General features: G+C 42.8%; 1 protein-coding gene across 2 annotated transcripts; it reads left to right on the forward strand.

The window, feature by feature from the left end:
* Positions 1–735: 735 nt before the first annotated feature.
* LOC133972947 (cyclic AMP-responsive element-binding protein 5-like) lies at positions 736–17,519 on the forward strand. Of its 2 annotated transcripts, none has more exons than XM_062410576.1 (11): positions 736–805; positions 2,988–3,054; positions 4,162–4,255; positions 6,035–6,144; positions 6,530–6,789; positions 9,980–10,106; positions 10,388–10,459; positions 14,605–14,952; positions 15,040–15,303; positions 15,406–15,514; positions 16,289–17,519. In XM_062410576.1, the coding sequence occupies exons 2-11, from the start codon at positions 3,001–3,003 to the stop codon at positions 16,414–16,416; spliced, it is 1,566 nt and encodes a 521-aa protein (XP_062266560.1). In that variant the 5' UTR covers positions 736–805; positions 2,988–3,000; the 3' UTR covers positions 16,417–17,519. The 2 variants fall into 2 exon arrangements, with proteins under 2 accessions (XP_062266560.1, XP_062266559.1); XM_062410575.1 differs by lacking the exon at positions 736–805 and adding an exon at positions 1,068–1,187.
* The last annotated feature ends 226 nt before the right edge of the window (positions 17,520–17,745 follow it).

The following is a 17,745-nucleotide window of genomic DNA, read 5'->3' on the forward strand; positions in this document are numbered from 1 at the left end:
ACACATTCTGTATTTTATTTTAATACATCTTTTTATTTATTTGTTGTATTGCCTTTTCTATTCTATTATCCACCTCACTCTGACAAGTGAGTTACCCCAGTGTTGGATCAATACAATTATATCTCAACTTATCTTACATTATCTGAACTTCTCACAGCAAATCTGTTTACAGATCTCACACACACACACATACACACACACACACACACACACACACACACACACACACACAAACATACACACACACACACATACAAACACAAACCAGTGCCCTAACCTTGCCTGAACTTTAAAAGATATACCAACAGGCTTGAAAATATATTAAATAAAATATGAAACATTTTTACAATATCATAGTAAGAGAACAAACAGCATCATAATCCTGAGAGAAGTTTCTGAAAGAAGCTTTTTTAGAAGCATATACTCGATCCAGCCGCCGGGACGTCCCGTTCAGACACAAAGTGAGGAGAGGGTAGAATATAAATAATAATCATCCCCCCCCCACCCCCACCCGGTCTGGCCCCGTTGTCCCGTCACGTTGCCTCCGGTGCGTGTGACTCCACCGGCGGCTTCCAGCTCCACCACCTCACCGCGGCTCCCGTCCCGTCCCCCTACCGGCCGGCGCCGTAACCCCGCCCCCCCTTCCCCTCTCTCCGTACGGGACCGCAATGATTTAGAAGTTCAGGAATCCCACGTGACGTCACCGGGAGGATGATGTAATGCTTCTGTAAATAGAACGTATTGTAATCTCGCTCCAGTCCAACGTGGTTCCTCCGGAGCGCCGCTCGTCCCGCGCGACTCGTCGGTAAGCGATCGACACCCTCCACTCAAGCAAACACACTTTACACTCACCGCACCGACACAGCAGACCCGCACACGTTTGTTATTCATGTCTTTTTTTGTGTGTATATTTTACTCTCTCAGTTATAAGTTTTTGTTTTTTCCATCGCGTTGAGCGCCGGTGTCTATTTGGGGGGTGTGACAGCAGCGGGCTCGTACAGCTGGGTGCCGGTGTTTATGAAAGGGGGGTTGGGGGGGACAGGTTGACTTCACGGGGCCGTAGATAACGGGGACTCACACCGGGGTCATGTTGCCCGGAGTGGCCGGAGGATGCGCCGCTCGGAGCCGCTGTACGTGGGCTGATCGCGCTCCACTCGCCGGTTGGTGACGCTCATCCGCCGAAACATGTGAGCTTTGAGGAGCAGTGAGTCGCTTTGAAACTTTCTGAATGTTGTGTCTCCATCCGCGAGCTGAGAGTTGTTGTTTTTTTTTAAGAAAAAGTTCTGTCGTGTCATTCATCGTCCGTTGCTGTCGTGATCATGAGGAAGAGGCGGGAAATATAAGTGTTTTTTTTCCAATGTATTATTATCGGTGCTTGTTAATCCGTCTTAAATGGGCAGCGTGTCTGTTGGATTTATGTATTATAGGGGTGACGTCACTGTGCATCGATGTAACCACTGTGACAGAAGGTTTTGGGGGAAATGTGCTGAGTCTGCTCGTGTGGTACAAAAGCTGCCAGCTCAAGAGGGGGAAACAGTTGAGGATAGTTAAGATTATCTTTAATAGTGTTAAATTTAGGTTTATATGAAATATCACATTATGTTTTATGATTACAAGAAGTGATACACACTACATTTTAGTTACATGAAATGTATTGACAATGACAACCTGTGTTTTAACTGAGTTATCCTGCCTTTATATATACCTATCCGTGGGGTGTCATGAACACATTCTGTGTTATAACACACACACCTTTATGCCCACACTCACACTAACACACACACATGCGCGCACACATGCACGCACGCACACTTATGAAGTCACCTTGCCCGGGGTTGGAAAAAGGGGGCTGAGGCAGGTTCAAACCTGTCAGGAGAGCAGGCCTAACAGCACTGCCCTCCCTCTGCCACCTCCCTCCCTCATTCCATTTCTCCTCCATTCATTGTGTCATCCTCCTCTCTCCCTCTTTCCCTCACTCTCTCTCTCTCTCTCTCTCTCTCTTTCACTCTCTCCCTCCCCTCTCTCTTTCTCTGTCGCTCTCTCACTGCCACTTGCCCTTTCCATTCCCCTCTCCATCACCCTAATGTAACCCACACACACACACACATACACACACTTTCCATTTCTTATGGAAGCATGTACTTTTGGCCTGTCTTTCCACGCTGCTTTCTTTAGCTCTCACTGTTTCCCATAACATCAGGACCTGCTCTCGGCTCATGTAGACCCAAAAGTTTTAGAGCGCTTCTACCTGCGAATATATATCCAATGCATAACTCATAATCTCCACTTTAGAGACACTTCTTCTTCTTCTTCTTCTTCTTCTTCTTCTTCTTCTTCTTCTTCTTCTTCTTCTTCTTCTTCTTCTTCTTCTTCTTCTTCTACTTCTTCTTCTTCTTCTTCTTCCTCTCCTTCTGCTTTTTGAGGAGGTCCGACCTGATGGCCTCTGTGTCATCTCTGGGAGTGTGTGAATCTTCTGGTGACATGCGGCTCGGAGGAATGCCTGGGGTCAGGGAGGCTTCTTCCTTTGCTCTCAGTGGAAAATGAAGGGGCCAGTAGCAGTTGCACTTTGTCATAATTACCCCCCCGCCCCATCACTGGTTTAATATCTCCTCATCATGGAGAGCAGCCTGGGTCAAGCCTGGGTTAGTATTGAGGTGCAAGCGGGTTTTGTTATTATGCTCTATTCTATGTTATGTTGATATTTTTTTTATCCTAGCCTGTAAACACAACGTATTTCTCTGTATTACAGTATTGGTCTAAAAAAACAATGATTTGTGTGCAGCAGAGATTTGTGACATCCACCATCTGTGGCCTCTATCTCATTACTCACCTCTTCAAAAATGCTTCCACGACAATATGTCATGTTCAGAGGAGAACTGTATCATACACAGTGACTGGTGGTGGGAACTGTCTGTGTTAATAGAAAGTTTGACATGAGGCAGTGTGTTGATGCCGCAGGTTAAGTTTGCTCCTCTTCTGCTTTGTAGGTTTGTGGATGACATGAATGAAAAACAGGACAGGCCTTATGTGTGCGGCGCCCCCGGCTGCTCTCAGGTAAGTCGTGTGTACTGTGTGTGAGAGTAAGACCTTCGCTAAAGAGGCCACAAATCCCAAAGAAAAATAATCATTATAAATCATATAAATTAGACAATTAAATGTTGTGGACAGGATTATTTCACATGCTTATTAATTATAGAAACTGAGTGTTATATGAGGTCAACTGTGCAGGCTTGGTGTCTGTTTGCTGGGAAAAAAAGGAGAGTGGATTTCCAAGCTCATAATCATAGGATTGTTCAAGATTTAAGATGTGATTTGTCATATAATCACACAATACATGTGATTACCATACTCCTAAAGCGGTCTGAGATTAATTATAATATTATTTGAATAGTAGTCAAAAACAGAATCCTCAGCATACAATGGTCAACTGTCCTCTTAGGTTCACTCAAGCTGCAAGAAATTTCACACACTCATATAGTTTCCTTTATGTCATGAATTATTCTCTGGGAAAATGGTTGAAAAAAAAAAGATCTCACAATGTTAAAGAAAGTGAAAAAAAACAACGAACAAATAGATTAAAAACACAACTGTAACTGATCGATATTTAGTTCTAGGTCAACTGTGCAGCCTTTGTGTCTGTGCTTGTAAAAAAAAGCGAGTGGGTTTGAATGGAGTGGAATAATAATAATTGGATTGTTCAGGATTTTAGATTAAAAGTTTCATTTGTAATATAAACGTTCAATATGTATACACACTCTTAAGGCTAGTGTGTCATTCAGAATTATGTTATCAGAATAGCAGTCAGTTCGAATTTTGAAAAAGAAATACAATTGATGTGGCACAAAGCACCAGACCTGGGGCGACAGGTTTATTCCAGTGCTGGACTGAACTGTCCACCTTCACGACAACACTAACCCTAACCCTAACCTATTCAGAGCTGCTTTTAATGATTGATAATGACGTGTATCCTTATTTCATTATTATTATTATTACTATTATCATCATTATCAAAGATGAAATGTCTGTATAAAGCGGTTGACGATTATGACTGATAAGACATGCCAAGGGGCTGATTTAACCAAACGTCCCCTCCTGTGTGTGTCATGTCAAACAGCTGCGTGCATCTCTTCACCTCTTTCTCACTCTGTCGGTGTACTGCAGCGCTTCCTGTCAGAGGAGCACCTGATCATCCACAGCCGCAAGCATGAGATGACCCTCAAGTTCCCCGCCATCAAAGCAGACACGGCCTTTACAGGTGAGACGCACAGCACTTGAGTTTCCTCCGACATCCACCGATCATGTTTAGGGGATAGTTTGCCTCTTAATTTGCAGCTTGGTCCCTTTATATGCCCATAAATTCTCTTAATCCCCCCCATCTTCTTTTGCTCAGATATACTCCAGGTCACTCAGTTCAGCTGTTGTATCACTGCGTGTGTGTGTGTGTGTGTGTGAGCGTGTGTGTTTGTGTGCATGTGGTGACCCCTTCTCAGGATGAGTGCTCGATGAGCAAATGATGGTGCGACGTTATCCAGTATGAAATCAGATAAGCTCGACACAAGCTTCCTTCCCTTCAGATAGGCTGCGCGGTGACATGGAGCTGCTCATGTTGCAGTGTGAACACTGTACCCCATCAGGCTAGACCAAACATAGTGATAGTGCCATTAGCGACAGCCCACTTGGATTCAGAGTAGTGGGGAGGGGTTCAGTGCACGTGGGTCAGCACGAGTCATCTTGAACATTTTATATCTTTATTTGAATATCGGGTAAAAGTGAGAGACTATCTACAGCGAAAATTGAATGGATGTGACCATGTATTGTTATCATGTACACCGGGGATTGTGCATTATGTTAATTTACTGCCTGATGGACAAATTATTTATCAGTATCAAATTCACCAACATGAGTAAATCATTGTAAACCAATTACTTTTATAATTAAATAATTTGCTCTGCACTTCCTTGAATAACTGTCAGAAAAAAAGTAAAAAATTACAAAAAGACCAATTTATGTGTTCAGATAGATTTTCTTGTCCAAAATCTTAAGATGTTAAATCATATGCAACAAAGACAGGCAGCAAATACTGACATTTGAGATGCAAGAACCAGAGATGGTTTGGCGTGTTCACTTACCGAATAATAATAAAGAAACAAAACATTGTTGTAGATCAATAAACTGATTAATCAGTTTATGATTTCATCTAGAAAGTATTAAGATATATCTTTTAAAAAAAGAACTGCTTCTTTTAAAGAATTTGTACATTCTGCATCTTCCTTCTCGACTTTCGAGGCATACTCTGCTGACCCAACAAAAATCTGTTATGGGAGTGCAAAGATTTTGTGCCCCATTGTGTTGTAGGTGCCTTTCGCGATAGAAAAAATGTCCTTAAAACTCAAACAATGTTATAATGAATATAAAAATGAATAATTTAAAATAAAAACATGACAAAAATGCTATTAATTAATGGCAAAATCAGTGATCTACTAGACCGCTCGAGAACTGCTTCACAGCTTTAAGGTTGTAAATGTAAAAGTGTCCACACAGCTAATATAGGATGCACCAAAGCAGCATGATGAGTGGCTTCACTCTCCGGCCTTGGACCGCCATGATGCACCCACTACCAGACTCTATCATGTGACACTGGCCGTAACCATAGAAACAGCCGTCTGTCTGCACATAAACATCAGCCTGACATCTGACCTGTGCGCTCTGTGTGCATGTGTGCATGTGTGCGTGTGTGCGTGTGTGTATGTGTGCGTGTGTGCGTCTGTGTGTGTGTGTGTGTCTGTCCTGCAGCTTGTCACATCTCCTGCAGGAAATCTTAAGTCAAAACAAAGAGCCTGGGTGACCTTTGACCCCTGCATGTTTAGATGGCTCAGAGAGTCAGACTGATGTTATCTCAGGCAGAGACAGAGTGCAACAGAGAGGAGACTTGTTTCTCCTCTGGCAAATAAGCTAATACATGAATGTCTCCTCATTTTTTTTTGTCTTAAATCGTTCTCCTTTTTGTGTGTTTATTCAAACGCGATGACTCTAGACCAGACGCCAACGCCAACACGATTTTTGCAGAACTGTGAAGAGGTTGGTCTGTTCAAGGAGATAGAGGAAGAGTTCCTTCAAGCACAAGAAGAGGAAAAGAGCAAACAGGTGAATTCACAAGAAAGCATAGTATATAGGTAAAATTACAACGAAATTCACATAAAATGGAAGATTTAAAGACAGGCTTGTTACTGGTGTTTGCTTCTGAAGTCTTTAAATTTTGTGTTTGGGTTGACACTCGAGTGTGAGGGACATATAATCAGTCAGACCCAATTGGGCGTTTGCAGATATCTGACCTCCTGGGAGGAAACACACACCCGACGATCACATTCTGCCCTGTAAATGAAATAGCTAGACATCGAACACACCTACAAAACATTTGAACATGCATGTACCTCAGATCACAAAACACACACACAGTGAAAGCAGATATTGCCGGCTGAGTTCAAAAGTGGTCCCAGCTGTTTGTCGCTCTCCCGCCTCTCCCTCGCAGACGCTTACCAACAATGGGCCGTCCTGTATGAGCCATCACCAGCTCAAACCCCAGCTTCAGCTCCAGCACACGCATCCCCAGCCTCAGCACCCCCATCCCCAGCCACCGCTCCACCACCCCCACCCCCACGCTCTGCAACGTCCACAGTGTCATGGCCCCATGATCGGCCCCAGCTGCAACCTGGCTGCCCAGCAAACGCTGTCCTCCTCCCAGGCCGGATCGGTCATCACCCAGGCTCCTTCCACGCTCACACACTCAGGGTGAGTAATGGTGCACACTCACACACTTTAATACTAATTCATTCATGCAGCAATGCTTCACATACATACATATTCCCTTTTTTTTCCTATTTGCCTTTTCTCACCCTTCCTCCCTCTCCTTCACCCCGCCTCGCCCCTTCCTGTTTCTGACATATTATAACTCATTCTGTCCGGTGAAGACTGGCATTTCCCCCTGAATAATTTATCACTGCACTAATGAAATGAGGGAAATAGCAGGTTGAAAAAATAAAATGTAGATTTACTGAGAGAACAAAATAAAAGCGAAAGAGATGGAGAAACCATCGAATAACGACACCACCTGCTCCTACACCCAATGTTTAGGGTTCCATGGCTTCCATGGCTCCCTGGTTATCTCCCAGTTCAAGAGACAGATTAGAGGAGTTCCTGTCTTTCATCTGATCAGTTCCCAGCAGCTGCTCCCCCTCTTCCTAACAGCTCAGTTTTTAGGATTTGTGAACGGCAGTAGACGCTCAGCCATCTGAATATTGTTTTACATAGTGAGTTTAATGGGTTAAGGGTAAATTATGACAACAATTTCAATCTTGGCCTGTAATTTAATAAGAAATAGTGTTTGGTTTGATATCGCCATGTCAAATTTGAAAGAATGCAACAATTACATACAATTTAATCATTTTGTTAAATTAAACTCTATAAGACTAAAAATTCTAAATTCTTTAGCCACAGGCTGTGACAATAAACATTTTAGATGAAGAATTAATAGATTAATCTATATTAAAATGTTATGCTAATTTATATTACATTAAATGACATAAATACATACATTATATTACATGACAGTGCATAAACTCATTTATTTTGCAATTAGCAAATTTGATAATTTATCGATTTGTTCAAATTGGAAGTGTGTTCCTGTATTTTCTTATTTATGTTATATTATATTATATTATATTATATTATATTGTATTATATTATATTATATAGTGGGCTTTTTTTAGTTTTGGTACTGATGTGTCTCCAGTGAAAAAATCTATTATTTAGTTTCCTGTTAACATTTTTTAATAGCGTTTATGTTGTTGTTGTTTTTCCTCTGATGCTTTTTGCATTGTAATTGATGTTTTGAGAATATAGGGTATTGACATCCAACCGTAGGAAGAGATGAAATGTAACACAGGCCTCAAGAGAGATTCATATTGGGGTAGTTGCAATGAGATTGTCAACGCTTAAAATCCCATCCGAGGGCCTGATATTTATGAGATTATTCTTTATAGTTTGGAGGTTAAGGAATTTTGAACTTTTCTTCTCCTATCTAAAATCGTACACCTTCTTATCTCCTCTCTACGAACCTATTACTCATTAATGCTTGCAACAGAGCGAGCAGAGAAACCAAGCCACTGTCACGGTGACATGATAACGTCCGCACATCTGTCCAGGACCAGACATGACAGTGAAAAGAGAGAGAGAGAGAGAGAGAGAGAGAGAGAGAGAGAGAGAGAGAGATAGAGGGAGAGCTGACAATAAATCAGTACCAGCTGATTCCAGACACAGCATTAGTCAGTGAAACCAGCAGAGTGTAACTAAATGAACCGAAATGGATTGTGTGTCTGACTGTTTCTCCTTGTGTTTATCACCGGTTTCCATAGCAACCCGGTCTCTGAGTGTCTGGCGGTTGGCCCGGTAGAGCTGTTGTGGTTACATTAGGAAATGTTGTTTTGGTTTGTCTGAACCATGTTGTGCGTTAAACGGGGGCCACATAGCCCAGATTCAGTGATGACATCATTAGCGATGACCTCAGCACGGCCACGGAGGCCCACGCTGTCTGATTGGCCGGGGGCCAGAGCGGTTAGGTCAGCCCATGGCACCCTGGGTTTCTGCATTCCCTGCTGTGATCCCCGAGCTTCTCTCCTCCCTCCAAAACTGCCACTTTTTCTTCCTTCCCTCCGTTTTCTTTCATTTGGCTGACTCGTCATAGTTTCCATTGTCATCACCTAACCTCGAACCTCTGTTCACTCTTTTTTTTGCTTCACATTTTTGATCAACCAGATCAACCTGTAGTGTTGGTTCATCCAGGTTAGAGCACATTCACCCGCTCTCTTCCAGAGGATTTCAGCTGTAGTTTAATTTTTATTTGCCCACATTTTAGGGAAATTTGCCATTTATTTTTCAACTGGGTTAAGATCAAATGATTTGAATCAGCATATACACTCTTTCAGCTGCATCCAGACAATGTTAAACACGTAATAAGACCAAAGAAAAGCACAAGAGGAAACATTTCATCTACCAAGACCAGATAAAAATTACTTTAAGAAGGCTTTATCACATTGGTAAGAAATAATTATAGCTAGAACAGGAAAAAAAAACACAACTTCAACTGTTTATATTATATGAAATTTAGCCTACAAATACGGCAAAACAGTTTTTGTCATTGTAGAATGACAATTAAAAGAATTAGACTTGTGTTGCAAAATTTCAAAATAACATATTTAGCCTATAATTTAATAGAATCGTCTTTTTCCAATAACAATGTGTTATCCTGTGTGAACATTAATAAACACAGGGTTGTTTCTGAAAAAACACATTATTGTTTTATAAGTTAATTTTCCATTCACCTTCATTGTTTTGGGGTGAAGATAAAAATCCAAGGAACAGATATTTCAAACTGAAAACATTAACCGGAACTAGACTCATGTTTGGAAAATTCTAGAGGTAAGTGTGAGGTCAAGATTCTTTTTTTATTATTATTTTGGTGAACCGACCTTTTGAAAAAAAAGAAATGAAGGCAGATGGCTCTTGTTGATTTTCTCCTTTGAGTCATAGTTAACATGAGTAGTAGTGTTACGGGGAGCACCGTCGCCTTCCCCGGTTCGCCTCCTGGTTTCATTTATCTCTGCATGGGTATTCTCCTGCCTCCTCCCGCAAGTTAATTGGATACTCCAAATTAACATTAGGTTTGAATGTGAGCATGAATGCTTGTTTGTCTCTGTGTGTTGGCCCTGCGATACCTGTGTAGAGGGTTTACCCCGCCTCTCATCCAATGTCATCTTGAATTTGCTCCAGCTCCCGTCTGTGACCCTCGAAGGTTAAGCTGTATAGATAATGGATGGATGGATCTATCTAGTGGATGGATGGATCTATCTGAAACTCATTTTCTATTAAGACATCTAATAAAGGTTTTACTTTGTGACCCGTCCCTCCTTCTCTCCGCACACAGCCCAGTTCCCGGGCCGCTGTCCTCCCTCCTTTACATGCGGAACAGACACAGGCAACCGTTGGCGGCCTCCTTACCTGGCACGCTGCCTGATCCCGCCATGCAGGGAGCGTCTGCGCAGCACATGCCTGTAAGTATGATAAAGGTTATCCACACACACACACACACACACACTTGCATGCATTATCATTTATACATGCAGGTAAAGTGGCCAAAGTGGTCAAGATCCCCCGAGTTAGAAATATTCATGGCCGACAGAGGAATTCACTTCACTCTTTTGGATGAATTAATGAAAAGTGTCAAACTCCAGACGGATGTGACCTTGAGGGGGAGCGTGTACGTGTTGGTGCTGATGCTTTCTCTTGTCACGGTTGAAAGGTTATTTTTGTGTCAATTTCTTCTTTTATTCAGATCGAGAAGCAGATGTCTTGTCTAATGGGGATACCAGGTCCCGTACACAACCCCTCCTGTTCCTCGCCTCAGGTACTGACCACCAGTCATATTCTAGTTCTATCTCTGTGGAATTACTTCCTTCCCTGGTGATAATGCTGTGCTTTGCTGTGGGAGTAATAACCATTTAAGGCAATATTAGGGGTGTAATGGCTAGACCGCTAGTGGTACATGCATGTGGTTTTAAAGGAACATTAAAGGAGTATTTGTGCTTTCTGGCGGGTCTGGAGGGTTAGAAAAGTTTGAAACTGTGAGTTTAGTTCTGTGCAGCCGCAACAAAACCAGCCTATAGCTGTGTTCCAGTTTATAGGCCCCTTTAGAGGACACGGTCTATCAAGCCCATGAAGGAAGAGGTCCTTGTGACAGAGGCTTTCCGTTTCTCTGGGATGGAATTGAGGAAGCATTTGCTACATTTGAAGGAACCGTTGAAATGGGACAGTCCTTTCTTAGGTACTTCAATGTACCTTTAAAGCTCATTCATTTTATTTGTTAGGTGATTATGATTTAGTTTGTGTAATATGTGTAAGTGTGTGTAAGCGTAATAAATGCAAAAAAAAAAATAAGACTTGGCTGTTGGGCCCAGACATAGCATGTAACCCTCCGTAAAACAGTGAGTTACATTTTTTTTACAGATTAAACCAATTAAAGATAATATTATATCTTTGGACGGATCCATTGTAGATGTTACCCCCCTGTTTTATGTCTTTATGCTAAGCTAAGCTTACTGGTTACAAGCCGTGGTTTCAGATATGGGAGTGGTACTGATTTTCTCATCTAACCCTCTGCCATGATGTCATTCTTCTCTTCTCTGTTTTGACACAGTGTGCTGGCATTACTGTCTGGGATCATTGTCTCTGAAAGATTTATGTTAAATGTATACCAGGGAGGATCTGAATTAATAAAATCAGCAAATAAGCAAAGAGCAGGGAGAACGAGGTCTCACTGAACTGTCAAGTGATTTAGTTTAGATTGCATGGGGGCACTTGGGCCTGGCTAGGTGAACTCTTTTTTGTATGTGCTGCAAACAAATCGAACAGCCGGTATGTTTAAGCAAACAAATGCCAAAAAAATGGCAGAAAAAAAGCAGCTACATTTTAAAACAGTAGTGGAATGGGGCTTGAATCTTTCTAATTATACTTGTTTAGCCGGCATCAAAGACTAAGTGCTTGTCCACCTTGGTCAGAGCTGTCTTCCAACGGGAAGTCACGCACTGTGGAAAAAATGGACCGAATACAAATAAGCCGGACAGCTTAAACACGTCATTAATTCGGGCTACTCAGTCCTTGTTTATGAAAAATAGATATGGGGAGTATGACTTGTCAAGAAATCAAATTCGACAAGACTTTCATTTTTGCTTTAATCCCTGAGTCTCCTGTAGTTTGCCTGATACTGAAAAATCTGTTCAATCAGCACTTAAGTAAAAAGGTTTGAAAAAGCATTTAATCGTTTAAAAAAATTAACACAGCATTGTCGTGTTGCTTCAAGAACCAAATGATGAAATATGCTGAATCATTCATTCCTTATGCCGAAGGTGAAGTTGATTTATTCCTTTTTAATCAGGATATACAGGAAACCGTGATTCAACACCTTAACACACACACACACACACACACACACACACACACACACACACACACACAGGACAGGACGTCACCATCTACATGCCCCCTCTGACTCTTAGGTTGTTATATTTTCCTTGTGTCAACATGCTCTCAATCTCTGCCCTCTTTAATAGTACATTTCCTCCTTCCAGGGGCATGTAGTATGAATTGTTAAATATATGTGGGCTATCAAAAGAGACTTCACAGGGAAAACTGTGAAATCACCCTGCTGCCATACACACACGCGTTCTCCCTCCACACACACACAGTAGGGTCTCCCCGACTTCAGAGGACTTTACGTTGACTTACATTCATTGGATGGAGAGTTACTTTAACCTTATCTATACTTACCACAAGCCATTATCTTAACCTCACCTACAAACATGTGTTCACCTTAAATGTATTGTCAGTTATTATTATATGTCATGGTTTATATCATGGGGACTTGCATTTGGTCCTCATTAGGAAGATAAGTCACCATGATGTGACGATGTAAACATATTAGGTCCCCACAACATTAGTTATACATTGTCTACTCACACACACACACACACACACACACACACACACACACACACACAAATACTATCAGAGGTTATGACTTAATGTGCAGAGCTTGTGTATAGCGTGGCAAATGAAAAGTGGTTTCAGCTTTCAAAGCCTCTCAGGTCCTAGGTTCAAATCTGATCCTCTCTTCATCTCTTTTATACACACACACACAAACACACCACACACACACACTAACACACACACTAACACACAAACACACACACACACACACACACACACACAGTCGTGTCTCCGTGACATTCAAGGACATGAAATTGATTTATATTGATTTCCTTTAGACTTACACAAACCTTAACGATAGTTACTCACCGAACCATAACCCCTTACCTTAACTTAAACTTATCCTACATTTTTTGGGTGACATTTTGTAAACAGATTTAAGACCCTACAACAACAGTAATATCTGAATTACACACAACACACGCAAATTCTTCAGATTCTATAGTAGTTAAGTTTCATTTGATGTTCTGCATTGTCACAGTATAAGAGTAGATTTAGTTCCCCCTTAAAAATCAACGTATTAGATGTAATAACCTCTGTTACTCGGCTCAAGTGGCGTAAAGTAAACACTTGACGAGTGGCTCAGTGTACAGTGTACAGTTTCATGTCTTCATTCACTGATCCCTCCCGACAGAAATATCAGCGTGGTGTGTCATCCAGGCCAAGGCGATCCATGATGTAATCCCAAGCCCCAGTGTCAGGGTGTTTCTATGTAGTAAACAGAGAAGAATTACTTGTGTCCCGTCCTCTTCAGTGTGTGTCTGTGTGCCTGTGTGTGTGTCTGTGTGTCTGTATGCGTGTCTGTGTGTCTGTGTGTGTGTCCGTGTGTGTGTGTGTTCGACTGGCAGCCTGGCTGGCTGGCTGGTAACGCTGGCACAGACAGCTCAATGACCTCATCTTTGGCAGCCGCTAAATGTGCTCCCTTTTTTTTTTATCACTGAATGGTTCAGAGAGAGAGAAAGACAGAGGAAGAGAGAGAGAGAGAGAGAGAGGGGGGGGGAAACCCAGCTTCTTCTCTTAAAGAAATATTGTGTAACAGGGAGCAGATAGCAATATTGCCTGGGAGGGGGGGTGGGGAGAGGGGTGATGTCATGCTCCAAACATGACCTCTCCCTCCTCTCTCGCTCTCCTCCTCTGCTGAGCGTAGGAGAAAAGTGAGACGAGGTTTAATTTAGCTCTTACAGTCTGTTTAGTCAGATGACACGCCGGAATGATAAAGTGTGAAAATATCGAGCTGCGGACGGAACACGCTGCCCGACTTATTTACGGTCGTCTTCACGGGTTGTGTTGTCGACGATTAGGGGAGATGGTGGCGATGCAGCACGAGGGAGATTATTGCTGATAGGAGTAATTTACAGGTAGAGGAGTAGCTGTGGGGGATTCTTACCTCTAAGGCTTGGCTGCTTGACCTGAAGTGGTTTGTAGGTTGGGAGGTCAGATCTGCTGCTGCTGATTTAACTGGTTCCTGGAGGTGAAACAAACCCCACCCACCATTAGAGGCCTTGTGAAAATGTTTCCATAGAATCACAAACTCTTCCCGTGTGGTGTCGGTGTACCAGCTCAAATGCACCGACTGTCATAGGCCGTGTTTCAATGGAACATGACATATCTAATGTCTAAATGCCACAGAGGTTAGGTTGTTTTCAGCATTTGATGGTTTGTTAGTTAGCAGCATTACACAGAAACTACGGGATTGATATTCACCAAACCTGCTGGAAGGCTGTGACATGGATCGAGGAAGAGTCCATTCAAATTTGGGGGTGGATCCAGGATTTTATTTTCACTTTCTTTAACATTGTGATATTGGGGGTCTTTCTTTTTTCTCTCAAGCAATAATGAAGATCTGGTATTTGTTATGTGCTAATATCTGTGAATAGATGAAATGGATTTTGTGAATCTTAATAAATATTTGTGACACATGTCTATCTGGTGTTTATATTGTATATTTGTGTAAGAAAAGTGTGTTTACATCAATTCTTGTTTTCTAATCTTTTCATCCGAACTCAGAGATCCAAACAGACACTGGGTCATCATTTCCAACAGCACCACCCAGGAATGGTTTCCATCCACAACCCGGGAACATCCATGGGTCATGCGATGGACATGATGTCACAGTGCCACCAGGCCCCTCCGCTACGGCACCACCATCATCATCATCATGAGCAGCCTCCAGCTCCAACCCTCCCTTACCCGCAGCGGTGCCACGGCCCTCCTCCGCATCACCTGCAGGGGAACTCGCTCAACCACCAGCTCCACCATTCAGGGAACGCACCGCACCCTCAGGCGCACCAATCACCGCCTTCTCACCTTCACCAGGCATCGCCGCCTGAGCCTCCGCGGCCTCTTTCAGCACAGGTACGGTGCTTTACATCTACATGGCCCCGGGTTTCTGCCCTCAAGCCCAGCGAGGTAACCGATCTTGTTTTTGTTTTTTGTTTGCAGTTATCGCCAGTTGGACAGCAGGTGCACCTTTCGCACCATTCTCATTCCCAGCATGACATGCAGGCAGGGGGTGGGGGGGCACGAGAAGGAGGAGGCAGCAGCCGTCGCCGGAGGACGGCAGAGCAGGACCCCGACGAGCGCAGGCAGAAGTTTCTAGAGCGCAACCGGGCTGCGGCCACCCGCTGCCGACAGAAGAGGAAGGTGTGGGTGTCGTCGCTGGAGAAGAAAGCTGAGGAGCTGACGCACACAAACCTGCAGCTACAGGTGGGGCACACAGTCAAGCACAGACACACACACACACACACGCACACACACACGCACACAATCCAACCTTCAAGGACACTGAGTGTTTCTCTGTGTTTCCAGAACGAGGTGACGTCGTTGAGGTCAGAGGTGGGTCAGCTCAAGCAGATTCTGGTCACCCACAAGGAATGTCCTGTCACCACCCGGCAGAGAGAATCACAGGGGTACCCCAGTGAGTAAAACCCACTTACCCTGTGCCCGTCGCTAGAAATATCACCAGACGCCTGAAACCAATCATCTCCATCCACCGCTGAGGGAATAATCCAGTCTTTTTTATACCAAAGCAACCCTCCATACACACAGGGACCTAAAATTTCAACTAAACAGCACTTGAGAGTGAAAACTCTCTCGCTTTTATCCCCATGAGTGCATCCGTCCATGCACTTTTATTCCTGTGGAGAACCAATCAGGAAGAGGCACTGCACTCTGAACTCTCATTCAAATGAGAACATTTTTCATTTCTCGTTCTCATGACGGTGTTTAAAATACCCTGGAGTGCAGAGCTCTTGTTGCACTCGCATGAAGTTAGCACGCAGCAAAATGCAGACCATGCCCATGTTGCACTCCGGCCAGGCTAAAGTTAATGTCCAACAATAACTGAACCTGGAACTGACCTTAAAAAAATTGAAATACTGCACCTTGTGGCTTTAATGGAAAACAGCCATTGCGATTTAAGTGTTGAGCTTTAGAGAACAACGACGGATGCAAAGTTGGCATGAGTTGTATCCATATATTTCTACTGTTGTCTTTTCTTTTTTTTTTTTACGTGTATGTACAGTATTCATTTGTTAAAAATAAAAGAGATATTTTTCTGTAATCTGTAATCTGTTTTCATTCGTCCGGTGGCTCGTATTATAAACCACGTGCCGTCAGGGCCCCGCGCCTCACAGAGCGGACGGTCCACACAAGGTCAGTGACTTTGATTGACAGCTGTCTCTGTGTCCAGCTGCAGGAGGAAGTCCCACTCCTGTCGGCCCCGCAGCGTCTCATGTGCTGGCCATCCAACACAACAGCATCTCCACCTCCTCCACAGCTGCGGGCGACACAAGCCCCGACTCCCAGCCCGGACTCTAGTGCTCGTCATGTAGAGGAGGGGGTACGATTGGACTGAAATATGGTTCTGTCATGAAAGTCTCGCCCGACTGTGGATCTCTTTACGTTGCAGATGAAATACTGAACTGGATGGTGAATTTATAAATCCATGTGAACACTGAGGTTTTTTTTTTTCAACATTAGTCAAATTTCTTTCTGGTTTTCTGCCTCAGAAACACATGCTGAGAGATTTAATTTCCATTACGTGTGCAACCAGAGGGGCACTCAGTCAAGCGCATATCTCCGCCAAGGCCCAACAGTCCCTTTAAGTGCAAAGAAGGTGCACCATCTTATAGAAATCAATTCCTTAAAATGCCTGATTTTTTTTATCTAGTTTCATGAATTATTGACAGGGAAACCCGTGAAAATATCAAAGAAAGTGAGAAAATAATTCCTGGATCAGCACCAAATATTAAACGGTTCTTCCTTGTCCCATAGCCCACAGCAGTTTTCGTGTTATTTTACGTAAACCAACCAACCAACCAACCGTTTCGGGCAAAAGCATAATGTCCTTGGCAGGGGAAAGAAATGCCCTTTTCTGAAAGCCTTGATGAAAACTGTGATGCTTCGTGGTGACTGCATCCTGTGTTTGTTCAGAAAATGCCTGTTTCTGTTCACAGCAATCTGACATTGCCTGCTGCCTACTGACTATGCACACACAAACACACACACACACACACACACTCAAGTGTATCATCATATCATAAAGCATCATTTCAGTCTTCTCTCGCTCTAATCTTGCACTAATTTAAAAAAACAAAGCCTATGTATTAGTTTTTATCTTTAACCGAGCAGCTGCAAGTGCACACCTTATGCCATTCTGTCAAAACTATGTATTTTTATATATATGTATAACTAATGGGAAGACAAAGAATAAATGTGTATTTTAAGATGTCAAATCAAACCCACGCCTGTCTTGGAAAGCCATTTTAAAGCACGACTTAGCAACTGCCTTGAGATATACTAAATGCCTCGAAGCAACACTTCATGTCTCAAGCCCTGACACAGTAATTTAATTTACACTTTTTTGCACTGTAAAGATGTTGACAATCGCTGTAAATCTAATGCTAAAATAAAAACATTTATTCTGGTATTTTGTTGTGGGTCTTTTTACAAGATAAACACAGTAAACTGTGATTTATGAGATCATCAGTGTGATTCTGGACAAACAGTATGGTCTACTCTGCCATCTAGTGACTGGATTTATTAGGTGGTGGCTGACCATGATAACTGTAGTGGTCAGCACAAGATTACATCCTGATTTTAAGTGGGCGTTTACTTATTAATTTCAAAAACATGAGTAAAAGAAAA

This window comes from Platichthys flesus, chromosome 17 (genome assembly GCF_949316205.1).
Source record: "Platichthys flesus chromosome 17, fPlaFle2.1, whole genome shotgun sequence".
Lineage (NCBI taxonomy): Eukaryota > Metazoa > Chordata > Actinopteri > Pleuronectiformes > Pleuronectidae > Platichthys > Platichthys flesus.

Coding starts and splice junctions, on each gene's coding strand:
- LOC133972947 (XM_062410575.1), top strand. Junction 4,256..6,034: donor AGCAGACACGGCCTTTACAG/GTGAGACGCACA, acceptor CGATGACTCTAG/ACCAGACGCCAACGCCAACA. Junction 6,145..6,529: donor AAGAGGAAAAGAGCAAACAG/GTGAATTCACAA, acceptor TCTCCCTCGCAG/ACGCTTACCAACAATGGGCC.